Source organism: Chinchilla lanigera, unplaced genomic scaffold (genome assembly GCF_000276665.1).
Source record: "Chinchilla lanigera isolate Chin_1 unplaced genomic scaffold, ChiLan1.0 scaffold00004, whole genome shotgun sequence".
NCBI lineage: Eukaryota > Metazoa > Chordata > Mammalia > Rodentia > Chinchillidae > Chinchilla > Chinchilla lanigera.
The window spans coordinates 32316442-32341986 of NW_004955405.1; the positions used below are offsets into that span (position 1 = coordinate 32316442).

The 25545-nt window shown below is 44.9% G+C and overlaps 1 protein-coding gene across 1 annotated transcript; it reads right to left on the reverse strand.

The window, feature by feature from the left end:
- Positions 1–903: 903 nt before the first annotated feature.
- Hal (histidine ammonia-lyase) lies at positions 904–24968 on the reverse strand. The gene is made up of 20 exons (XM_005374490.2): positions 24385–24968; positions 23745–23805; positions 23631–23658; positions 23190–23264; positions 23022–23094; positions 22858–22924; positions 22558–22595; positions 21814–21939; positions 19746–19885; positions 17756–17803; positions 16945–17092; positions 16160–16255; positions 16005–16063; positions 14407–14487; positions 11788–11853; positions 11546–11711; positions 9500–9634; positions 3383–3491; positions 3216–3285; positions 904–1503 (listed from the first exon to the last, which is right to left on the reverse strand). Exons 1-20 carry the CDS (start codon positions 24629–24631, stop codon positions 1363–1365), a joined length of 1974 nt encoding a protein of 657 aa, XP_005374547.1. The 5' UTR covers positions 24632–24968; the 3' UTR covers positions 904–1362.
- Between the last annotated feature and the right edge of the window lie 577 nt (positions 24969–25545).

The following is a 25545-nucleotide window of genomic DNA, read 5'->3' on the forward strand; positions in this document are numbered from 1 at the left end:
CCAGCCCTTCCCACACCGGAGTGAAGAGCGGCCACTGGACAGCTGGGTCACTGGCTCCACTGCAGCTCAGGGATAAGAATGAATCAACTGTGGCCGTGTCCCCATTTTAGCAAATTGCACAAAAACAACCTGTAGGTGAGCAAATTCCTCAGCACATGTTTTGCTTCCTGAACCAAAAGATTTTACTTGGGTCCTCAACTTTCCTGTGGACAAGGTGCAACTAAAGAGTGATGATCCTGCTGTGAAATACAGCGTTGGGCCCACTGCCGCTGTCCTCAGCTGGGCGAGCTGGCAAGCATGTCTGTCCCCTACTTGACCAGCTGCAGTGACGTCAGTGTTAGGAGTGTTCTGCACACCACTCTGCAGATAGGTGCAAAGTCACGCATCTCAGCCTTGGGAAGACGAGAGGTCATCTGACCCATTCTTCCCCTGGCCAATTACACTAAGCCTTCCCAGAGGGGCCTTTATCTTCTTGGGAGAAAAACAGATTGGGTAATACTTCCTCAGGTCCATCTGACTTGTGTCAATAGGGCTCACTTTAATGATTACCATTACAGGGAGGGGGCTGGTCAACACCCACAGATCACTTATCTGTGAAGTGAGGCTTTTTAGCAGGGTTATCACACATGTGTGACTAGAGTACTAACACACAGGAAGTGATAAATACTAACTCCAAACTCCAACTTGAGCATATCATCAATTTGGGAAATACGTGTAGATATTGGTAAGTATGAAAGACGCAGTTCAAGGGCCACCTAGATAGCAAAACCTTTACATTCATTCCTTACTCCTTGCTGCGTAAGACTTCTTGTGGGTGTGCATACCTCTGTACTTAATGGTTTAAGACCTGATTCTTCTTTACTGTGATTCAGCTGATAAAAGAAAGAGTAGCTTAAGAACAAATTGTGAGTCAGAATGGTTATTTATGAATGCATATTAAGGAACAGTTGTCATGTTATGACATAGTACAATCAGCCAAAGAAAGTCCCCAAGGAGGAGCTTCTCAAAGCAAATAAAAAATAACGTTTACAAAATCTAAATTTTTGGAGAAGAATGCTGTCAATCTGTTTCCAAATTTGAGTTCATCTCATGCTGAGTTAAAAAACAGATCCATGCAATTGTGGCTATGTTGATATTTTTAAGAAAGAAAGAAAACTCCTACAGTCCCAAAACACCCAGTGCATCTCAAGCTATGGGAACAAGAACACGGGGCTGGATTGAGCAATTATGCTATTGCTACCATCCTCACTGAGTCAGGAGGGGAACCACATCTATCGGGGAGAGTTCCCAGCTCTCTCCTTCAGCATGGAACTGCTTTGTGTTGGGCTGAAGACCACCTGATCTAACCCATGACAAAGCCCATTAAAGTTCCTCTGTCTCTGGGATTTTCGTGGCTTTCTGGTGTAGAGATTGCAGTGAAAAGGCTGTAGGAGACAGAGGTCTTGATTCTGGAATATGCTCCATTTTGTATTTTTCGATGTATGGTGCAGCCACATTCCAAACCTGAGGAGCAAAGACAGGAAAAAGTTGAAGTATGGACAACGTTGTTTCTGCATGCTGCTAAACATCAACTTTATCCCAAGGCAAAACAACCTCTATACGTGAGTGGAACCGGGGTGGTTGTTTGCTTGCTTTTACTTTAACACATGACTTGTGTCAATTAGTTGTTGGTTTCATTAAAGGCTTTAAAATTACAAAGTCCAAGAGTGTTGAAAGTTTTAAGCTATATTCTCTTCTGAAGCAAAACAAGCAGGCAAGCAAACAACAAACAGAATCTAGAAAATTCAGCCTGGACCGGACAGATGGATGGACGAGTTAAAGATGGCTGCTAATGGGTATGAGCTGACTGTGTTTTCTAAAGCCAGTATTGAATGACAAAAGGCACTTTACTGGATTCCTCCATGGCTCTGTTTCTATGCCATACGTGCTCTGTGCCTTTGACTCTCACTCTCAGTCTGGGGCTCAGCCCCATCAGCATCACCTGGGACCAGGCAGAATCACAGCATCTGCCTGGACCTACTGAATCTGAATCTGCACTTTCAAAAGATGGCCAGGAGATTCACGTGCAGGTTTCAGTTTGAGAAGCACAATCTCAGATCCTGTTTTTGTCTTTATCTCTGTTCACCAATGCATTTTCCTTTAAGCTTAACATTTTTTCAAGTTAAGGCCCTGGTTTTGGTTTGCAGATGCTTTTTCTCTGATTACCACTGATAGCTAAGGAGTCTTTCCTCCTTGATGACCTTAGAAAATGCGTTCTTTCAACAGCTAGGTTCCCACACACCTTTCTACCATTCCAAAATTGGTAGCAGGTAGTAGGCCTTCCCTCTAAGAGCATAAGGCACGCTTAGAGAGGAGAGGTGTGAAGATCAAAGGGGAAAGGAGCAGCTGTTCTGAGGGAAATCAAATGATTCTAGAACAGTGGTGGCCAATTTATGGCACATGTGTTGTTTTTCTTTTAAAACAAAAGATATTAATGTATGAGTTGCTTTTTCTAGACTAAAACCCCAGTATTCAGGTCTAGTTGCAGTGTGGGCACTTTGAGATAAATAAGTGAGTTTTGAGTTGCAGTTTGGACAACTCTAAAAGTTCACCATCACAGTTCTAGGCAATATGATATTTACAAGTTAAAAGGTTAAAAGCACAGAGAGAGACAGACAGACACAGAGACAGAGACAAAGAGAGACAGAGAAATCGCTATCAATCAGCTAAGTCTACGGTCAGCGTAACAGAGAAAATAAGCAGTAAGAGCATATTTCATCTAGCAAGATAGGGGCAGGGCCACATCAGAACAGGAGACAGGCCCAAGGCCCACTGGAGTATCAGCCTGGACTTCACTGTCTACCCAGGCTATGCAGCCGCTGCACCTCACCTGGTGGTGGGAGTTGTGCAAACATCACTAGAGCAGAAAGTTCTTTTGAACAAAACCGGACATTTGGGGGAGCCAAGGTCTACAAACCTTTCATCTCAATTTTGCTCCATAAATATTTGTTCTAAAACTCTCTTGACATTCATTTCAGCTTCTATGCCTCAGCTAATCAATAGTTGGGTGCAACGTGGGGCCCTCTGATGGCTTTGCAGTGGCCTTGCAAGTTGTACTTTTATGTTCCCTTTCAAGAAATAGCCAGGAAACAATAGAATAAGAGTGTTTCTCCACTCCCTCCCGCTTTGCTGTCCCATAACAACCAAAACTAAAAATAATCTGGTAGCCTGCTTGCCTTCTGCTCGAGGAGAAGCCTGTGTGCTGCCTCGATGTCTGGGGCCATGAAGCGGTCCTTTATCCAGGGCCTGCAGAGAAAGCATATTACCCATCAGCCAAACATTTAAGTATTGCCAAGGTTCACAGTTTGAAATGGTGTAACTTCCAGGGACCTGTTGACTTTACCTTACAACAGAGCGCACCAGGTCATAGACCTTCTCCAGGGGAGTGGTTGTTTTCAAGGGGCGCAGAAACTCTATGCCCTGGCAGGCTGCAAGAAGCTCAATGGCTAGCACTAAAACAAAAATATTGAGATAATGACTGATTAACATCTGACTTCATGCTTGAGGAATAGAAACCACCTGAGTTGACAGCTATTACTAGCCAACTAACAGAGTATTGGTTCTCTGTCTACTGCTCAAATAAAGTTGCCTTGGTATCAATTATCATTTTAGGCCTGTGTTTCTAAGACCTCTGCTGTATATTTAGTGGTGAGAGGGGGAGAATTGAGAACTTACCTGGACAGATTAGGAGGTTCTTTGGGAACTTGGCCTTTTGACTATACCTGCAAAATTTATCATTTCTCCTGTTCACATCCTCTACCAAGTTTTGTTAGCCAGGTTTGCATAGGAGAGGACGTCAGAACAAATGTCTAACCCTGATCTGGAGCCCAGATCCATTAAGTCAGTTTCCTTTTTAAGAAGATCTTTTATTTCTCAGTTTCCAAGTCGACAGGAATGAAGTGTGGATACCAGACTAGCAGATCTGAACTTTGATTATTCCCAGTTGATTATTCATCCTGTCCCATTGTGTCCTTTCTGTTCTAAGTGGAGTTTGTAATTTGCTTCATACACTGAAAGTCAAGAAATCGAATGTTTTTAATACTCCATTTGGGCTAACCGCTTAAATGATCTGACCAGCTTTAAGCTTCTATACTACTTTCCTGGAAAATAATGGGATCCAGAGTGGTTTAATTTTGAATTATGTTTCTATCATAATTCCTCATAATTTAGATCAAATATAGAGATATAGAGAAATCAAATATAGAGAAATGTAATCTCAATATTTAAAATGCATTGCAAAGTGTGGCATAATTAGATTTTAGTTAAGAAACACTTTGTAAAGTATGTTTTATGGCAAAACTTTAAGAGTGGGAAGACACTTATTTCTAGACTGTCACTTTTAGCAGATTTGTCTTCAAGTTTAAAGGCTTGAGATGGACATTATGGGATTAGTTCCTGGGCAGTCACTGACTCATTTGTTCATTCACTGGCTCTTTCAAACTGTTGGTGAAGGTCTTTGATGAAAGTCTCTGTACCAGGCATTTCAAATCAAGTGAATAGCAGGACTAAAACCAACTGAAAATTTACATGAAGTTAGAAATAGGAAACAGGTGATCATTTTGGTCAAAGAAGTGGAGTGGAGAGTTCTTGGATAAGAGAGATATTTTTTCATCTGAAGCTACTTAGATGATTGGAATAAATAATAGTATATTGCCAAATTAACCACATCATTGCCTAACCCCCAGCTTCACAGGTATTACAAAGATCTGACTCAACTGCACCTCCTCAACTCACAAGCTTTCATTCGGAGGTAACTTCCATGAGAACACATGTACAACAATCCTTCAAATGGGGTCATGAAACAGAGCCTGTTGGCTTACTTTTTGTTATTGCAGGGAGTGGTTCAGACAGCAACCTGAACCAACATGTAGGGTAAAATCCTAGCACTGGCATGGAAGGGGTATAAGTTTGGACCCATTACTTAACTTCTGCTTTGGTTTCCCAACCTGTACAATGGGACAGTAGTACCCACCTTTGTGGGTTATCGTGCACATCAAATGGGTTGCAAGCCTGAATGCCCATAGTAAATGCTCAGGAAGTCTTAATGCTATGGTACTGTTTTATAGATAAAGAATGGCTGTCTCATAGATAATGCTAGAACAGAAAAAAACTGGGAAGTAGATATTCACAAGGTAAACATAAAACACGTCAGAAAAGCTTGTCAGTACTTCTGTGACATTCTGCTATCCACAGCCAGCAGTTCTTCCTAGCGCCATCAACTAGAACATAAAAATCATGCTTTTCTTCAGTAAAACTTCAAAGAGGCCGATGGATCTTGATTTAGCTGGATGCTTCTTATACAGTTCCCGTTTATTTTGAAATAAGCAGATATCTTGTGGCCTAATAGCTACCTTCAAACCTCAAAAATTTTTTTTTAAAGTACAGAAAATATCTGAAGAATTTTATTTTCTTCATCTTAACAGAGTATAATTTACATGAGTTAAATCTATCCTGAGCAAACAAATAACAGTACTACTTAGATATATGGCAAATATATCCTTAAAATTTGAACTCTATTCATTTGTCTATCTGTGAGGCTAATTTACACCCGTGTTCTCGGCATTAGGAAAAGACTGCTTCCATTGACCTTGCATTCCTCTCCCGTACTCCAAGGTATCTTTTGCCTGCGCTCTTCAATCCAGTCCCTTTGAAAAGTTTCGCCTCCTCCCTCCAGGCAGTCATTGTATTCCAGGTCCCTCCCCTCGCTGTTCTCCTTTCTGACCTCTGCAACTACCTTAATGCAGAGAGCACTGACCTTCATCATTAACCCCAGTTCTTCCCTGAGCTTTGGCATCTGTACCTGAATAACCTGTAACTATTACCATCACAATGCATCCAAAAATGATTTTGTGCATATACTACTCCTTTCCCTTGCACAATGAGTACTGTACACACACACACACACACACACACACACAATTAGCCCTATGTGTTGTTCATGTCTTAATCTTAAGTATTTCTTTGGAGACGATTTTTCTGCTCCCTTTATACTAGATCAAGTTCAGTTCTTTACACTCGATCAGATCTAGTTATATCCCCCTACAACTCTGTTCTTCAGTTAAAATTTTTTCAAGTGTTTAAAAGGTTGCCAAGTTGGTACCCACTGTTCGTCTCTCTGCAAGAGGGCCAAGCTGGGGATATAGCTCAGCAGCAGAGCACCTGCCTGGCAGGCATGAGGTCGTGAGTTTGATTCCTGGTACCAAAAAAAAAAAAAAAAAAAAAGAGTCGCTGGGGATATAGTTCAGTGGAACAAGCCCCTCAGTGCAGCGTCCTGAGTTCGATTCCCGGTACCAAAAAAAAAAAGGGAAAAAAAAGGGTCGAAGGCAGGTGAACTCACTGTTTAATTCACGGGTGGTGGGGGTTGCCTCGGCACCCAGCCAGGCAGAACGCTGTCTTTCTATGCTCCCACACTAGTTTCCTGCACAATGATAAGCAGATTCTTATCTTATACTTTATATCCTGTCCTACTAGATTCCAAGAGTTACAGGTGCTTGCTAATATCTGTAATCAAAACAAACTTAAGTGATGAACAGCCTTGTAGCACAAATTGCTCATTTTTTTTCTTTTTTGCTAACTGAACTTCCGTGCTATAAATGGAAGAAGGAGACAATAAAACCTGATGAGGCAGATCTACAATTTGGACCTATAGGCAAGCAAACATTTGAATGTGAGTCTGTACCAAGCCCTATTCTAGGTGCTCCAGGGCCTTGTAGGGACGTGACTAAGACAGACAAGGTCCCTGCCCTTGTGAAGCTTGAGGTTTTCAGTGAGAGACAAATAAGCCTAACTATATCAGAGGTACTGAGTGCTATCAGAAAACAGAATGAAAGGAAAAAGAAAGGCAGTTGGTCCTTCAGCTGGGGCTGTCACAGAAGGCATCGGAGATGAAGAATGGGCAGCTACAACACTGCAGTGAGGCAGGGAACCATGAGCAGTCCTTGCAGACAGGGCTGGGCAGATGGTGGGCGAGGAGCAGAGGTAAGGATGTGCTCAGCGGCAGGTACACGGACAACACCGTGGTTCCAAGGTAGGGAACAGGATGGAGCGAACAGGTCAGGTCATCCGGGGTTTCACAGACCCCAGGAAGAGGGGTGGGCTTTGTTGTGAGCACCTGGAAGTAACTGGTAATTTTCAACAAGGGGAATGGTGTGATCTACATTTTGTTTGCAGAAGCTCATCTTGTTTGGTTTTATATAGTAACTATAGCGAAACAATAGTGAAAACAAGATTAATCAAGAGATGCCAGGACTGCTTGGGCCTCTTTGGAAGACGGACGGGACGGAGGATGTAAGGACAGATAGGGGCAAGTCTTTAAGTTTTTGGTCAGCATGACATGTCACGTGGGGAGCCATCTGAAGAGAGAACGTTTACAACACACTGTGGTTGATACCAAGTGCTGGTGATGAGGTTGAACAGTCGGCTCGCTCAAACGGCACTGGTGGGAAGGCAACATGGCTTGGCCACCTGGAAAACTGTCTGGAAGTTCCTCAAAAAGATGAGTGTAGAGCTATCCTAGGACCCATCAATTCCACCCTAGAGAAGTGAAGACCTGTGTCAGCACACAAACCTGTACATGTTCACCACAGCATTATTTATACTGGCTAAAAGGTGGAAGCAACCAAGGGCCCTTCAACCGATGAAAGGATACCCAAAACGTGGCTGATCCCCACAACAGAACGGTGTTTAGCCCTGAACAAGGAGGAAGTATTGACATATGCTGCAACAGAAGCGAACCCTGAAAACATTAGGTGAACTGAAAGGATCAAGACTAAGACTTGCCTAAGACTGGGGAGGACAGGAAGAATGGGAATGTGGTGTTTGAGGTTCTTTGGGGCCAATGAAAATATTCTATAATTAATTGATTTTGGTGTCAGTCACTATAGCCCGGTGACTACATCAACATCACTGATCAGCACATTGTTTTTTTAAAGAGAAAAAAAAAAATGATAAGCAGAGTTTCAAAACAGGTTACTAGGAGTTGTAATAATTAATGCATTGCGTATTGTTATCTTTGTTACAGTCATTCAGAGTACAAGATATAGGCATGATATCTTGTCCAAACAATGTTAGCACAAACATCTATTTTCAATGAACTGAGAGAAACTAGCTGTATAATTATCTTTACTATCATGTGCATACATATATATCCTTTCTTTTTCTCTTCCTTCTTTTCCCCTTTCCCCCATTACAGTTTGTCTTTTCTTTTGAACAATTTCTTCCCAATTTACAATAGCTATTGATGAACTGTACATTTTAAATGGGTGGGTGGAAAGATGTATGAACTATATATCAAAACAGCTGAGGCCAAAAGAGGAATACTCAACTCTTATATTTACTTTAAAATAGTGATACTCTTGTTATCTAATAGTATTTGTGCAATATTGCTGCTTAAGCTTAAGAATTTAGAGGATGTCTCAAGAAAGGTGATTTTCATGAAAAAACACCTTGCAAGTAAAGCATAGAGGGAGTAGCCTAATATACCTTTCCCTGTGATGCATGTTTGTCAAACAGGTTGAACTTAAATCTTACCAAATCTTTATGGTAGCTGGGTGTGGTGATATACGCCTATAATCAACTCAGCACTTGGGAGGATGAGGCAGGAGGATTGCTACAAAATCAAGGCCAGCCTGGGCTACACAGTGAGTTCAAGACCAGCTTGAACAATATATATAGTAAGACCCGATCTCAAAACAGCAAATAAAATAAAAATCTTTAGGGTCAATTGCCTGAGACAAAGAACAAGGTAAAAGTGACACCACAGGGAAGCTACCAGGTAAATCCAGAATGTCAGTCTTGCTACAGGAAAACTAACCTGGTTTTTCAATTAGTCAAAAGCACAAGGAAAAACAAAAAACAAAACAAAGGAACAATAACAATAACAACAAAAACAGACAAGGGACTATCCTAGCTCAAAAGAAGCTCAAAATCATGACAAACAAATTTAAAACATCAACCTGCATTCTGATTTCAACAAATCCACCATAAACATATTGAGATCCTGTAACTAGGAAATTTGAATATTATTTGGTGGTGATACCAGACGTATTGTTGAATTTGTTGGATGTGATAATGGCTTCCTCAGTATAGAAAAAAGCATTCCTACTCGAGAGAGAAAGTTTGTAGAAATAAAAATGATAGAACACTGGGAGTTGCTTAAAAATAATTTGGAAAAAGAGAAGGAAAAAGGGAAGTACCCATGCTGCTTAATCGCAGAGGTGCATGAGGTTTATGGTGTTCTTCTTTCCACTTTTAGATATGCTTCAAAACTTCATTTTTAAAGAAAAGCCCGCCAAGCTTATCTCTGCACAGTTGTTTCCTTTGCACTCCCCAGGGAGCGTCAGAATCATCTGGAAGACAGCAGGCCTGGGGGGGGCCTGAGAACCTGCATTCTAATGAGTCCCCAGGTCATGCCGTGCTGATGCTGCCTTGGGGACCCTCCTCTCGGACTCGCCAGGCTTACCTTGCTCCACATGCTCGATGACCCTGAGGGCTTTCCTGGCTGCCCACCCGCCCATGGAGACGTGGTCCTCCGTGGCGGCACTGGTGGAGAGCGAGTCCACAGACGAGGGGTGGCACAGAGCCTTGCTCTCGGAAACTGCAAGAGACCAGAGCTAGTTAAGAAGCTCTCCTCTGAGGATGAACTGCCCCAGCGTCATGTGGCTTCCCTGTCTCCGCAGAAGCCAGGGGTGGTGGTACGTGCGGTAATCCGCACACGCGGAGGATTGCAAGTTCAAGCCTAGCCTGGGCAAATTCGTGACTGGGTGAGACAAAGCCTCAAATTTATAAATAAATAAGGCTAGGAATGTAGCTCAGTGCAAAGGCTTTGGGTTCAATCCCCACTAGTTAAAAACAGAAGAAGAAAGAAAGAGAGAGGAAAGAAGGAAGGAAGGAAGAAAGGAGGAAAGAAAGGACAGAAGAAAGGCAGGAAGAAAGAAGAGAAAAGAAGCAAAACTCTCTCTGGCCTGGAAGACCCGGTCCAGAAGCTCTTGGTCAAGTACTAAACCTTATACTAAACACCAGACGGCACAAGTTTACTTTGGTACAAGGAAATGGAAGTAGATGAGAAATTTCAGGCAGAGGCTGGGCCTGCAAACTTTGAGCAAGATGGACTATATCAGGCTGGTCAACGTGAAAGAAGTGGGTGTTTGGAGTTTAAGTAATCAGAGACACCTCTGGGAAGTGAGGGGAGTCCTGTCCTAGTGCCTCTAAACTTGATCATGGGTATCAAAGTCCCAGGGATCTTGTGTTAATGCAGATATGGGTTTGGGGTAGGGCCTGAGATCCTGCGGTCTCACAAGCTCAAAAGTGACACCACTTCGTGGTCTGAGGACTACTCTTCCGAGGACCTTCTCTCCCCAGCTTCAGAAATCATAACAGGTCAAACTCAAACTCAAAGCAATTCTCCTGTCTCAGGCTCCTGAGTGCTGGGATTACAGGCATGCACCACCAGGTAGTCCCAATGCTTTACATGAATTAATCCATTTAATTCTAAAAACAGCCCCACCAGGTAGACCTAGCATCCTCATTTTACTCGGGGGTGAACTGAGGATCAGTAGCACTGACAGACTTGATGTGCCCTCTCTAGTCAATGGAAGGGCTGAGATTCAGATCCGCCTCTGTGTGTCTTCTGGGTTAATGCTTGCTTTTCAGGGAAGGATTGTTAGAGAAAAAATAGGATAAATTAAGTTCGGATTTCACATAACACACAAATAATCTTTCAGTGTAAGTATGTCCCAAATAATTCAAACATAACTGTGTGTCCCGTACTTTTGTTTGTTAAACTTGGCAGCCATATTCTGGGATTAAATATTGGTTAACATGAGGGCCTCATTCACTGACGTGAGAACATGGATTTGGGAGCTAAATTGCCTGGGTTCGAATTCGCCTCTACATTGGATTGGTTGTGCAACACTGAGGAAATCAATTGGCTTCTCAGCTCTCCAGATGTTCATCTGCAGAATGGAAACAGTAACGGTACCTCCCGTGTGGCACTGTCGTGGTGATTGTGTCAAAACAAGTGAGACCTTTAGCACTTGCTTTTGTGCCAGGTCTGCTCTGTTGTGCTGCTTACACCTGCCCCTTACACACTGGAGTAAGAACTGAGCTATACTGAGGTCTAACTTTCTAAGAGGGCCTGTTGTTTCTTGCAAGCATTTTGCATGGTGCATTAACGTCTTTATCTATGCGGGGGTTGGCATATCTGACAGAATGTCCCCAGAGTTTAGTCATTCAGGTTGGTTTAAGATTCACTGTTAAGTATAAGCATCTTTATCTGTTCTCCTTTTGGTAGCTGTCAAATTCAGTTTGGAAAAAAAACTCAGTGTGTAATGTTCCATACACATTTTTCTAGATGCTGTTAAAGGAGTCACTCTGCTACATTCATACTAAGTGAGGCTGGAAATAGAAGTGGTGAAGGGTGAGAGCTCACTCAAAGGCAAGATTGGATGCCTTCATCCAAAGGCCCTCAGGTGGGCGGGCTTGAGCTCAGCGAGGGGCAGTGTCTTACCGAGCGCTGCAGCTGTACAGTGGGCTATCATGAACCCAGAGTTCAGACCACCTTCAGCCACCAGGAAGGCGGGCAGTTCACTGAGGGAGGGATTACAGAGCCTTTCGATTCTTCTTTCACTAATCGCAGCAAGTTCATGGACGCCAATGGCCAAATAGTCCAGGGCCTGAAAGAACGCCTCAGTTCAGTTGACCTGGATTGGAATATGTATTTGGGGCCAGGAGCAATTTTTAAAAGCTTACTTTGGCTGGGTATTCACCATGGAAGTTTCCTCCAGAAATTGTCTCTCCCCTACTGGCAAAGACCATCTTTCAAAACAGGTTAAGGTGGAACATAACACTTGTGGATGACTTCGAACATAACTCCGGCCTGCTGGTTTATGTTTAACATTGAAGGGGCAGTCTTTGTGTGAATGCGGGGTAGAAGGAAAGAGACGGGTCTTCCTACAAGCAATGTTGACAGAAAGGTGCACAAAAGCAAAATAATAAAAAACACATTAAAGTAAATAATAGACACCCAACTGGGGCCAAAGACTTGCAGAGCATAAGTGGTGCCTTCTCTTGAGATTAAAGATTCTCACACACCATAACTGTACTAGCCTGGTGATGAGTATCAGCACTGAGAAAGAGTATAAGCTCAAACTAAGACTAGAAACGAGGCTATCTGTCTGAAAGCAAATTCTATTCCTTCAGCAGGACTGAAGTCAGTGCTGCAATGTTTTCCAAACTCTGTACATGGTGATCCTGTGCCAGCCTGCACCAACAGATGGCTGTTGGTGTCTCCACAAATCCATTTAAACAGGAGGCAAATTCAGACTCCCTCGGAAATAATGCCAATCTCGATACTTTCCTAAAACCAGCAGGCATTCAGGGAGATACTGTAGCAGACCCTTTTTCCTGGTTCTAAAAAGCTATTTTTTGCCCATTGGGCTAAACAAAATAGTTGGCCCTTTGCATCGACAGATTTGGTATCTGTCAGTTCAACCAATCTCAGGTTGAAAATATTCAGGCTGAAAAATAACCACTATGGCCATAATATTTGTATTATATTGGGTATGAGAAGTAATCTCAAGATGATTTAAAATATATGGGGGATCTGCATGGGCTATCTGTGAATATGATACCGTTTGATCTACAGGACTTGAGCATCTACAGATTTTTGTTATCCACAGAGGGGTCCTGGGACTGAGCTCCTACAGATACGGAGGGATAACTGCTCACTATGGATTCACTGGGAACTCATTCTGTGTGAGAAAGTTTCGGATTGTCAGTGTTAGAGATGTGTGTGTTATGTCAGCTTAGTAAATGTGGAGCAACTCCTTCTGCACACAGAACATGGCCCATCAAGCGTTGCTTTTACTCTTGTCCTTGAATCTGCCCCAGCCATAGGCCTTCTCTTCCCTGCAGTCTCTGAATCTGTGTAGCAATCTCTGCACCAATTTAGAACTTAAACATGTTCTCTTGCCACTTAGTTATTCCAAATCTATTTGCTACTAAATTACAGCAATCAAACCTTAGCTCTTGTCATATCCAGCATTATATGATAGCTGCTTTGTATCTACAACATACAACCGAGAAACGTATTTTTTCAGGCAAGATCAGTACTGTAGGGAACTCCCAAATATTAGTTTGTTGCAAGTTCATCTATAGTTAAGAGTCTTTTATGAGAAACTGAAAGACTTTGGGCTGAAATTCTTGCTGAGGCAAGGGGTAGGAGAAAAATTTGGTAGGGAATTGTCCCTGTCTCCCAAAACTAGTAATTTATTTAGTATTTTTTAAACTCTATAAGATATGCTTCAAGGTCTAAATTATGTAAGGGGACAATAGATAGCACTCCTGTACCATGCAAGAATGGATGTGTGAAGTAAGATTATATAATGTTTGCAAAACTACTACTCTCCTGGTGTTGAGAGATCCACGGTCCTGAAGACTATTTAATGTGGGTTTGGATAAACTATGAAGCAATCTGAAAAAATATAAAACACCTCCTAAGGTAGGCTTGTCAGGAAAGACACACTAAAAGCATCTTGTAAGACAGGTGACACAGATATTGTGCAACCCCTGTTAATCCTGGCTGTATTAGCTCTGCATTTTCTCTAGCAGTAAGAACCAAGGCAGATGTGGAATGGGAAAAATAGATTCCTAAGAGGTTTGGCTGCCTTCAAAGGCAGTGCTGTCTCTGTGAAGACTGTTCCCTGCCTGATCACCTGTCCTCTAGAGAACTAAGCCATCAGAAAAACCATATGGCTCTGGGTAAGAGACCCACTAGGGAGGAAAGAACTCCATCCTCAAGAAATTGAAGCACTCTTTTCATTCTTTGGACAACCATGAGAACAGTGGGCTGGACTAACGTCCACTTAGAAATGAAAACTTGGGATGGGAGAAACATAATTCTCATCAGACTTTGGTAAGTGTTTGAATGCTGCCTTCTGTTTAGTGCTCTGGCCTCAACAGAACTAGCAAGGCCTGCACACAGGGAGGCCAACCTAGTGGACACCCGAAATCATGTTTGTGACATGGGTCTTCATACTTCTATGAACAACCTCAGCAGTGGGCTTTGGGTCCCATACCTTCACGACATAGCTCAGCCAGGGGTGGAACTCTCTCCCTTCATGTCTCATGGGTCAGTTTTGAAAGTATAATGTGTTAGACTCGGAACCTGAAAGTAGGTTCCTTAGGCCTGTGTCTGCCACTTACCAGCTCTGACCTGGAGAAAGTCACTCTGAACCTCAGGGACTTACTCCTTTACCTATGGAAAGGAGTAACAGAACTGGGATGTTCCACACAACGAATGCATAGGCAGATCCTAAAATTACCAGCCGGAGAGCTATAACCGAAGATTAGTAGACGTTCAGAGGATACAGGATTATCTGTTGCACTATTCAGTTCTGTGGTAATAATGTCTTTCACAAATGCTATTGTGTCATTCACCACACCATGGACCTAAAATACAACCAAAATAAGATATATGACCAATTGATTCCATTACAAGTACCAATATTCTTATAACATCTTCAGTCTTTCCCTGGAAAGTGCTTTGTAGTTATAACTATGAAAATTATACTTGGCTCATTTAGAACATGAAGATAACTCTGATAAACCTTTTGAGTTCTCACTGAAATAAATTAGAATAAATCAATTACAATATGCATTTACATGAGCGCAATCTACACAAAGCAGCATGGTGTAGGAGAAAGGACGTCAACTCCAGACACAGAGGATGCGGGATAGAAAGTGAGTGAGTTACTTAAGTTTATAGTTGAAACAGAAACAGACCCAGAAAACAGATAATAGAACTTATCTTACAGCTTGTGAGAAGAATCTAAGACGTGCAGACAAACTCTTAGACATGACTCACAGGGATCATTGGGAGGGTCAAATCAAGGAAGTTAAATTCGTGAAGCGTAAGGTACCACTTTAGAAGATGCATAGTCAAGAGACGCATAGGTAAGGCACCAGCCCCCAAATCAGCACACGCTTTATAGCCTTGCCTGCCATCCGGCGTCTCTCAGGAGTCCAGAAACGTAAGGATCTAGCTCTGTGACCTTGGGCAAGGTACTTAACTCTGAGGCTTGCTTCCCAGGTGCAAAGTGGAACAACGTAACTGTCTCATAGTTGGGAAACTTAAGGACTTGACTCATAGAAGACACTGAGAGTGGCCCCTGTCACACAGTCGGCCATCACTCTGAGAATAACAGGGAGGTCGTAAGCCAGGACATATTCTTCAGTGTAATTCATCTGATGGTTTTTTTTTCTCACAGTCTTTTCCTTTCCTAGACCTGGACATGGAACCCAGGGCCTCACACATGCTAGGCAAGGGCTCTACCACTGAGCTACATTCCCCAGCCTGCTGGAGATATTTTTGATCTGTTGTTTAATCAGCTAGCTAGCAAAGAACGTGCTGAATAGGAGGAAATGGGGAGGACCCCTTATCACACCCTGGACTAGAACTTGGCACAAGGTGATACTCTTTCTTAAAGTGCCTCTTATCAGTTGCCTCATGTAAATGAATCCTACATGTGTATACGGGAAGCCTAACAATCACCCTGATCATCTGCATTTTTAAATTTAAGCCTCACAGGATCATTTATGATAATGTATCTCTGATTACGAAAGGGAGGTAAGGTATACCCATGAGAAGGGTGTTCCCCGGTTCGGGGAGAACCAGTAAAACTCAACTCCCCTTAGCTGCCGCACTGAATGAACATGGTGAGTTGTCCGCTGGGCTCTGAAAAGTGATTAATCAAAGTAGTTCAAAAGGAAACAGTTTGGCATCTAGAGTAGAAAGTTTACAGTTGGAGAAATGAAACTATGACATACAGAATTTTTAACGGAGGTAGTAAAGAAAAATTTGGTGTATAATTGGCCATGACATGATTTTCTAAGACATTCCTCTTTTTTTATTTTTCTCCCTTGAACGTGAGGAAACCAAAGAGCCCTGGCTGGCTTTTTGATTTTACCTGAGGACAACAGCGCAAGGTGTACGCGTCCTGGACACGATCACAGAACCTGTGACTCTCTGTGGGAGAGGTGGGAGAGAGGGGGAGGAACAAATTATCACTTCTTTCCACGGAATACATAACCGAATAAGCCCACTCATGCAAATGTGTCAAACCTGCTATTTCCGATGGGTGGTGATCCGAGTCCAAGAGTGACCGAAATCGAAAAGCAACTTCAATCTGCCCACGATGGGGCCGAACAGCATGGATGTCTGGAATTGGGGAAGGGGGGAAGGTCTGAGCAGTTCTGATACTGCGATGAGCTACTCAAGGTGCTGGTACCCTCAAAAGTCCCACGGGGCCTCACCCATCACACAAAATTAGAAAGTTGATTCCAAAAGTGAAACCATCCTTACAGATTTTATTCTTTCTCCTTTAAACATCTGAGTATAAACTATGCATTGAGCTCACTTGGAATTGAACTCAGGACACTAGGCCCACCTTTAAAAGAACTGAGTCAATAATAGCAGGGAACTGGAATAGTGACCTAACTCAACCAAGTCAGTTTTAGACAGTCCTACTTCTCACTCTAGAAAGAAATTCACTATGTTCTATGCAAGCTGCTCCTATAGTTCTGTAGTTTTCCCCTTCCAGTTTTCTAATCAAGGCCAATCCTGATCCAGCTCTAGTTTTAAAGTCCTGCAAGAAGATTCCTAAAACACGTAGACTGACACAGTGGGTGATGTGGAACCAGTCACTTAACCCTCCTGGTCAGTGTCTGCAAAATGCGGTCACTGGAAGGACCGAATGTGGCAGAACTCGGAGGAGGCTCTCCTAGTACTGGGTGCCAATGGGAACCCGGGATTTCTCCATCTTCCAAACCACTCGACTTTAAAGACCTCAACCAACTAGTCCCACGGCTTTGGCTGAATGAACAACTGAGTGGGAGAACCCTGCTGACCAGTGTCGAAGGCTTTGGTGGTGCCCTTCAGCACCTCAAGGGTCAGGGCTGCCACGATGTCAGCCTGCCGGGCGATGGCACTGGCTCTCTCAACAGCTTCACAGCCCAGGGATGTGATCATCTGCGTCCCATTGATGAGCGCTAAGCCCTTTGGGGAAGGAGAGAAGAGTTCCCAAGTCTATTGTAATAACCCTTCGTATAAGCGGGTTTCGTGTACTTTGCTTTCATAAGAGACATTAGCCGGTCAGCAGAATTATTTGTCTGTGTTTTTTAAAGTGCAGGGCAGTGAGGCTTCCTCAGACAGTTGAGGAATGTGCGACACCAGATGGGAAATTATTAGCACAAATCTGGCCAACAGAATACCTACAGGGTGACCCTATTAGCACAAATCTGGCCAACAGAATATCTACAGGGTGACCCCATACTCAAGGCAGCCATGTAGCTCTAGAGCAGGGCCCGCACATACAATTGCTACCTCTTTATTACGCCACATTTCTTCTTTAATGTCTCACAGTTGTAGGTGAGATATTCAAAAACAGTGCCGGCCCAAGACTTTTGGGCTCACAGCAGCATCTCTGAGGGGTGCTTAGAGAATTGGATTTGAAGTTTAAGTTCCTAAGACAATCCCCAACATTTGTGGCATGAAGAATCTTTTAAAGGCTCATGGGAGGGCCTTTTCTTCCGTGAGCATCTTTCCGCCAACATGTTAGTCGTGTTTGCTTTAAGGAGACAGCGAGATTGACATAAGTAGGAACATAGTGCACACATAAAGACTTGTTAGCATGAACAAATTTTCCTGCAATCTCCTTACCTCTTTTGGTTTCAAAACAACTGGTTTTAGTCCATGGGCTTGCAGGACCTATAGAAAGATTTAAAGTGTGAACATGGGCATCAAATGCATTATCAACCTGTTACTGATTTCATATGGAATCCTGTAAAAGATCTTTATGTATGTCCCAGAGTTCATTTTGCAAAAGATTAGGTGCAAACAAATTGGTTGCGTTCATGTTTTCTGCTCTAGTCTCTAGTTCTGATTTTTAGTCTAAAAGCAAACTTATCTTCCAAATAATTTTTGTGCTTATACAGTGAGAGCTATCATCTACACAATCAATTTTGGTTTCTAGGTCATTTTTATTCCGCCTTTACCTGTTGTATTGTTGGTTGCAGACATAGCTGCCCTAGGCTAAGGCTGGGCTCCTCACTTTAGATCCATGTGCCCTGCCCCCACAGCCTGACCTAAAAAGTCCTGTGACTTCCTTTCTCTTTTCTCTAAATACCGGCAGCCCCTCCGAGCCAGCTATAGGTGGCAAATCTGTGCACAGCAGTGAAGAGGGGGTGTGGAATCCCCTCTACCACACAGAGACAGGGTCCTGGAGGAAAGGAGAAGCATACTTTTCCCCTGAGGTAAAAGAAGCAAAAGGAGTCATTGAGCTAAAGTCCCTCTCGGGATGAAGGAAGAAGTTAAAGCCAGAAAAAGACAGAGCCAGTACTCCTGGAGGAGATCCACTGCACGGGAAGGTTTGAGTACCTGTTGCACGCCAGACCCTCTTCGGGGTGTTGGGCTGGGCCTGAGTAGGAACAATAGAGCCAGAGAAGCTCAGGAGCAATTAGGGTAACAGTGTGCTGGGTGCTCCAGGATGTTGGAAGTACAAGGAGACAATGGAAACTCATCACATACGCTGCTGCAAGAGCAGGAAATAGGGCACCAAAGGACTTGCAGGGAGGTAGAGAAAAGGACCAGTGGAGCAGAGAGGGCTGCTTCCGAGCGGGCTGTCTGGAAGGAGAAGTGGGGATGAGGCAGGTGGGGAGGGGAGGAATGTGCTTGTGCGAGGCCCTCTGCCTGGTTCCAGCGCGTTCCAGCGCATTCCAGCTCGTTCCAGCACATTCCAGCGCGTTCCAGCAGCAGGCAACCTCTGGTCTCAGTGATAGAGAGTGTGGGTAGCAGGGATTAGAGGATCACAGGACAAACACGACTTCTGAGGCCACGTTAAGTCTGGACTGTAAGTCAGAAGGATAAGGTGAAGCACTGCAGATTTAACCGGAGCATGCGTGGACTGGCTGTTTAGAAAGGTCAGGCTGGTGGTCGTGTGAAGGTGGTTAGGGAAACACTCTCCATAGAGACATAAGAAGAGGCAGCACAGATGACCTGGAACCATGTGCCCCAAAGGGTAATCTAGTCCCTTAATCTATTCCTCCTCCTTGGCCCTCTGCCCTTTTACTCACTGTTACATGACCTCCCAGGAACTGATCAGAAATAACTCTTAAAATAATGCTTTTTTTTGGTACCGGTAATCAAACTCACGACCTTGCACTTGCCAGGCAGGTGCTGTAAAACGATGCTTTGGGCTGCCCTGAGAGAATTTGGAGATGGATAAAGAAAGCAATAAAGCTTGATGGAAAACAGGCTTTTCTGATTAGCTACTAGGGAGGGAGCTTGGGGAAAAATAGAACCTGCTTTCCAGAGTACGTAAGAACGGTGCTCCACAGCTCTGCACTGGAGAGGACCAACCCCTGCGTATAATTTTATGACAGTTGTGACCAACGGACTCTGGAAGTGTTGTGGGTGCAGAGGTCCTAGAGTAATGCTAACAGCTGTATCTTTTCATCAACGTGGCCTCCAAATCTTGGGAGCTGACAGCCACGGAAGGTAACAGCCCTGCGTACTTTGACTTCCATGGTGGAGTTGCCTCATCACTCCTGTAAGGGTCGTCCTCACTGGGCTGTTGTAAAGCTAAAGTGACAGAAAGCACACAAAAGTACCCGGTGTCTGTTGTGGACAGGCGCTGTTATAAAAGTCTTACGTATTTGGCATCCGCCCAGCCGCTCTTCGGAGACCACATCTTCCCTTCTCCAATTAGCCCAAGAGCAAGATGAGAGAGCGGGGCGAGGTCTCCACTGGCACCCACGGTTCCTTTCTCTGGGACATAGGACAGGCAGGAGGCTGTGGGAGAAGCAGGCACCAGTGACTTCAAGGGGACTTACTTGGTTCTGGTGATCCTTGTGTCACTAGTGAAGACCGCCCCTCCTACAACGAGGGTCACTTTATGGCATAACTATCTGTGCAGAGACAATTCCTTAAGCACAGCAGATGCTTAAGGGACCCAGCTGAGCTGCTACACAAAGAGAGGGCTAGGGAGCAGGGAGGACAAGAGGAGGAAAGAGAGGAGCAAAGGAGGGAAGGAGGGAAGAGGGAAGGAAGGAGGCCTTCCCACCCCCACAGAGAAGTCTTCAAAATGTGCAAGCACTAATCTGAGCAAATAATTCCACATCTAGAAATTTTTTTTTTTTTTTTTTTTTTGGTTTTTCTCTGGTACCGGGAACTGAACTCACGACCTTGCGCTTGCCAGGCAGGCGCTTTTGCCGCTGAGCTAAATCCCCAGCCCCTACATCTAGAAATTAATGATGCATCGCAAAGACATGATAGGTAGTAGGAAATGAATTAGGTGTTGCTTATTACAGCCTTGCCTATAAGAATTCGACCTTAGAAATGACCTAAATATGGAAATAAGGGACACCCCTGTGATCAAATGGTATGTAGCCATCAAAAGCTATTGGAGAGTGTTTAGAAACACAGAAATGTCTACCTTAAAACATTCATGCAACATCTTCTAGAAGGTCAGGTCCCCAAAGTGTTAACGTGGGTTCCTCGGGATGGTAAAGTCACAGGCAACTTAGTCTTCTTTTTTTGCCAGTCCCACAATCTGCCAACCTATCACACGCCTCCTTTTTGCTCTTGCTGCTTTTGCTGTTTTCCACCTCCATGAACAGTTGCCCGTTGCCATGTGCCACTCTGCCTTGGAGCCAGCCAAGTACGGACTGAAACCTCCACAAACTGTGAGCTAAATAAACCTTTCCTTCCTTCATTTTGGGCGTCAGGTGCTTTGTCTCAGCAACGAGAGAAAAGTAACTAAGACAGAACTTGGCACCACTTATAAGTGAACATGTACTATTTTATGAGAAATTCCCCCCGAATCACCGAAATAGGGCTCCATTAGAAGGGCATCACATTGCCCTTCACTGGTTGGCAAGTGGTACGTGTGAGTGACGCGTGCCCCTAGCACAGGAAGCTGAGCACGAGGTCCGCTCTGTGTGACTGCACAGCTCTGCCCCTCCTACTCCTTTGCCTCATGGCGCTGATATGTGAGCGGGGACAGCGCCCCTCAAGCATTGCAAATCCAGTCTCTCATCAAAGAAGGAGGTGCCACAGGGCCGAGCTGCATCATATGCTGCCACTGCCGCGGCTTCCTGGTTAATGAGTGTCCCCTCTACATTTCTATCTTATCTTAGCAAAAGGTTGGATTTCAGTGTGCAAATCTAGCTGGAAGCTCACCTGGGGAGAATTAAGATTTCAGATTTCCAGCTACCCGCTGGGATTACTGAAGTGGTCTTTGGGGTGGACACCATCCAGAATCATTACAGTCCCCACGTGATTTGATGCAAATGCGTAATCACAAGGACACCACTGAATCAAAGGTTCTGTCCAGCCCAGACTTAAAGGGCTTGTTTTATTTTTATTATTATTATTTTTTTAAGACAGGGTCTGGCTCTATAGTACAGCCTTGCCTTAAACTTTTGATCCTCCTGTCTCAGCCCCCAAGTGCTGGGATTACCGGTGTGTGCCGCCATACCCAGCTTCAGTCTAGTCTCACAGCTGTCAAATGCTAAGTGAAGGGTGCCGTAGGACGGTTATAATTCACAGGACTATCTCTGCCCCTTTTGCTCCCTCTCTCCACCTAGCTGTCCTCCGCTTCGCTGTCCTCTGCCACTCATCTTATCTCAGCCAGCCCTTCAGTACGGAGGCAGTCAAGTCCACCCTGCAGGACACACCCAGCCTCTGCGGAAGTTTGGCCCCGGGATTCACCACCTTACCATTAAATATCTCAATAACTTGTTTGAGGGTCTCCAGGGAAATGCCACTGTATCCTTTGGCTAAGACATTGATCCTTAGTGCCAAGAGCATCCGACACCTCTCAGGACTGAATGGTTTTCCAACACCTACAAAGCAACACTGGCATTGGCTCCAGGAAAACCAAACCCTTTCCCACGTCCCGGTGGGCTTCATCCCTCAAGTCCTTCCCTCTTCCCAGGGTTCTCTGGACATGCTGCCGCTGGCTACAGGGCTCTCCCACGGTGTCTCGCTTCTCAAAGCATCGGCTTCCCAACAAAGATAGAGCCTCAGTTCCCTTCCCAGCGATGCTTCAGGGACCCCTACCCTCTGAACCTCTTTAGAATAGCGTCAGGCTCCCTGGCACAAACTCTCTCAGCTTAGAGTATGTGACAGACTTCCCCATTCACCTGGCTCGTCCTGACTCATTCCCCGAGCTCCTGCCTTCATCCTTCCCCTGAATCCGCCACCCTGTCTGCAGTATGCGGCCACCCTCCCCTCCAAAGTCCATCCCTCTGCTTAGCCTAGTCCGGTTTCCGAGCTTCAGCAGAAAAAAGCCATGTGGTCCTAAGGCTTCTGCCCCTCCCCCTGCAACAGCACCTGCCCTGGGAATGTGCTGCGACACACTAGCTGTTGCTGGCTGCGGCCAAGGGGTCACACCGCGCTGTGTGCTTTATTCATCTAATCCAACAGGAGCCAGGAGGCACCTGGCACTTTGAATGATTTACCTGCGGAATGGGAGCGAACTAAGTTGACCTGAAGTTCCCTGGAAGAGAAAGGTAGAAACTCTCTTAGATGCGTGGAGGTGGAAATCTTTCCTCTGCTGGGAAGACGGAGGAAGGACAGATCCTTGGCAGATGCAGTGCAAGACACCAACCCTTTTTCACTACCAATTTGCGTACAGGTTACCTCAATGCTCTCCCTGCTCATCAGTAAACTGGGGCAAATGCCAGTGATTTTCCTTGTTGAAAAAAAAATCTCAAAGATAAGGAAGGTGGAACATGAACATACGTGTTTTTCAAACTTACTGTAGCTTACTGACAGGAATTACAGTTCTGGCAAATTTCCCAAAACCTGTAGTAATGCCGTAAACAACTAGGATAAAAAACAGACATTGTGCAATTAGATGCAGGAGGGATTTTTTTTTTTTTGGTCTGTGAAAAGATTTTTAGAACATAAAGGAAAAAGATACCTGTTTTTTCCTCTATGATCCTGTCTATGACTTCTCTGGATTCCTGGACCTTTTTCTCAGCAACTGGAGTGAGCTAGGAAAATGTGGTCAGAACCATGTATGTTAATGACTTTCGTGTCCAGCGGAAATGTCCAAAACTTCTTCCCTCCCTCCCTCCCTCGCCCATACCTTTATTTTGTAGCGTCCCTTTCCCAAGTTGACCAGATCCTCCGTGGTCAGGCTGTCCCCGTCTAAATCGATATACTGCGCAAAAAGGGATCTCAGTCAGTGTGAACAACTTAATCATTCTATAATTAAGCAGAATCTCATTTTGACCCTTTGGAGATTTCACTAGTGTTGTGAAACATTAATGTGCATTCTGAAATTTTGTATCATTGTTTTTAGCTTTTTTCTCTTAAAAAAATTAATATGCTAATTAAAAAGATAGCTTTCTTCCAGGAAGTTGGGCAATCCCTTTCCAGGCTTCCTAACCCTGCTTCACAGAACTGATAAAGCCTGTCCTGATGCGCAGCTAGGCAGCCTGCTTTACATCCTGTTTATGCAGCCCACTGTCTCCTTACATGGGGGACTTGCTCTTCTCAGTGAAAAAGGAAGTGGTTTGCAGCTTACCTTTTCAGGCTCGCGGTACTTGCTGTATCTGAAGCCAGGTAAAGGAAAATACTGGGCAGTGTGGAAAAGTCCCGGCCCCCCAGAGGTGACCAAAGAGCCCGCAGGAAAGGATACAGGTATACTCCTTCTGGTTGGGAAGGAATGAAATCGGGTGACATTGCATCGCCTTCTATGACTGAAAGAGAGACCTTAGAAATCTCAGCACATAGATTTGATAGGAACAGCAGCTTTAAAATGACTTCTGGGGCTTTCAAGTGGCCTTAGCATCTTCACACAGGAGAGCAAAAGCATAGATGCAGACACTTGGTCTAAATGGAAGCTCAGGACGGAGCCTACCTCCCTCCCCAATCCCGCTGTGTGGTCTCTGAAATCTGAATCCCCATACTTCTGTGCTGCTTTAAGGCTTTCGGTCCTGTGAGGTCTGTCGAAGGGTGAAAGGGCTTTAAGATGACTTGGTAATTGCAAAGGGTCTCAAACCTGCATACTTGGGGTCGAGCCTAGGCTTTGTCCCTCCCTAGCTGCCTGTAAGTCCTGCTTTTGTGTCTCTGCTGGTGTCAAAGGTGGAGGAGAGCACTACCTGTCTCCTGGGCTGGGTGAGACTCTGACACCAGAGCTTTGACTCGGAGCAAGGGCTCAACAAATGCTACTTCTTGTCCTTGTCCCAGAAATGCAAGTGACAAGGGAGCCCCCCTCCAGGTCTGTAAGGACAACACTCCAATGTCACCAGGTCAGCCTCTCCCCTGCAGCCACTTACCCACTTCCACGAACTCATTGTCCTCCAAGGCCACCTCCAGCAAGTCCTCATTGTCCAGCAAGCCCAGGCCCTTGCACCGGCGCACAAGGAAGCAGACATCGTCCACGGAGGCGAAGCCGCCGTTGTCGGGCTTGTTCTTCATGTAGCGCCGCACGGCCTCGCGGCCCAGACAGCCCACAGTGAGCTGCGCGTTCTGGCAGGGCACGGCCAGCCATTCCCCTCGCACGTGCACCGTGTACCTGGGCATGGCTCCGCTCTGCAGCCGGGGCCCTGGAGGCCGCTGCCACAGGCCTGCTGCTGCTCCTGGGACACAGTGGCAGGAGGAGGAGTTTTTATCCAGCAGGGACTGCAGAGGTGTGGTCGGTGGGGATGGGCTCTCAGAACACACCCCTTCCCTCGCCTTTACTCATTCAGGCCTTGGACAAATATTTATTGGTATTCCTTTGGCTTTTTGTAGCTAAGAGGCACAGAAGGGGTGCCGGCTGGTGTCTGTCCGTCTGCGATCCGGCCCTGTGGGCAGAAAGGCCTGGGATCTTCCACCCCTCTGGTCAAGGTCCCCAATTTTTCCCTCTGTCTGCATTCTCCACGAAGGGCAGCTTATAAACACCATGTTCCTGACTTTATCTGGAATTACTCAACTGTAAAATGCACCCTGATGGCCAAGTGTGACACCCAGCAGTGTGGCAATCTTTATTCATTTGTTTGTTCCACAAACACGCGTTGAGCAACGACTCCCTGCCACAGTTAAGTCCTTCCGGAACTCTTGCTCCACAAAGAAAGCCTGCAAAGGCCAGGGATCGTTTTCACAACTAAAGGTCACCCTCTGGTAACTGCTGCGCCCCAGGGGTCCCACAGTTAACGGCCTCGGGCTAGTGAGTGATGAGTCTCTGTTTCTCCAGTCAAAGGCATTCACTGTTCCGCGCAATGATTTGGAATCAAACTCTGGCTCTGCAATTTCCTAGCTGGTTGACTTCTAGGAAAGTGACTTGAATTATTCTGAGCCTCACTCCCCTTGTCTATGCAACGAGGATAATAATAGTACCTGCTCTAAAGGTTCTTGGGAGGATAAGGGGAGTTCATCCAGGGAAAGTCCTTAGAACAGCATGCGGATGCTGGAAAGGTTGTAGAATTTGTGGTTATGATCACCTGGACTTTAATATT

Coding starts and splice junctions, on each gene's coding strand:
- Hal (XM_005374490.2), bottom strand. CDS start 24,631: ATGCCCAGGTACACGGTGCACGTGCGAGGGGAATGGCTGGCCGTGCCC. Junction 3,492..9,499: donor CATCGAGCATGTGGAGCAAG/GTAAGCCTGGCG, acceptor TTTTTGTTTTAG/TGCTAGCCATTGAGCTTCTT. Junction 1,504..3,215: donor GGCTTCTCCTCGAGCAGAAG/GCAAGCAGGCTA, acceptor TTTGCTCCTCAG/GTTTGGAATGTGGCTGCACC.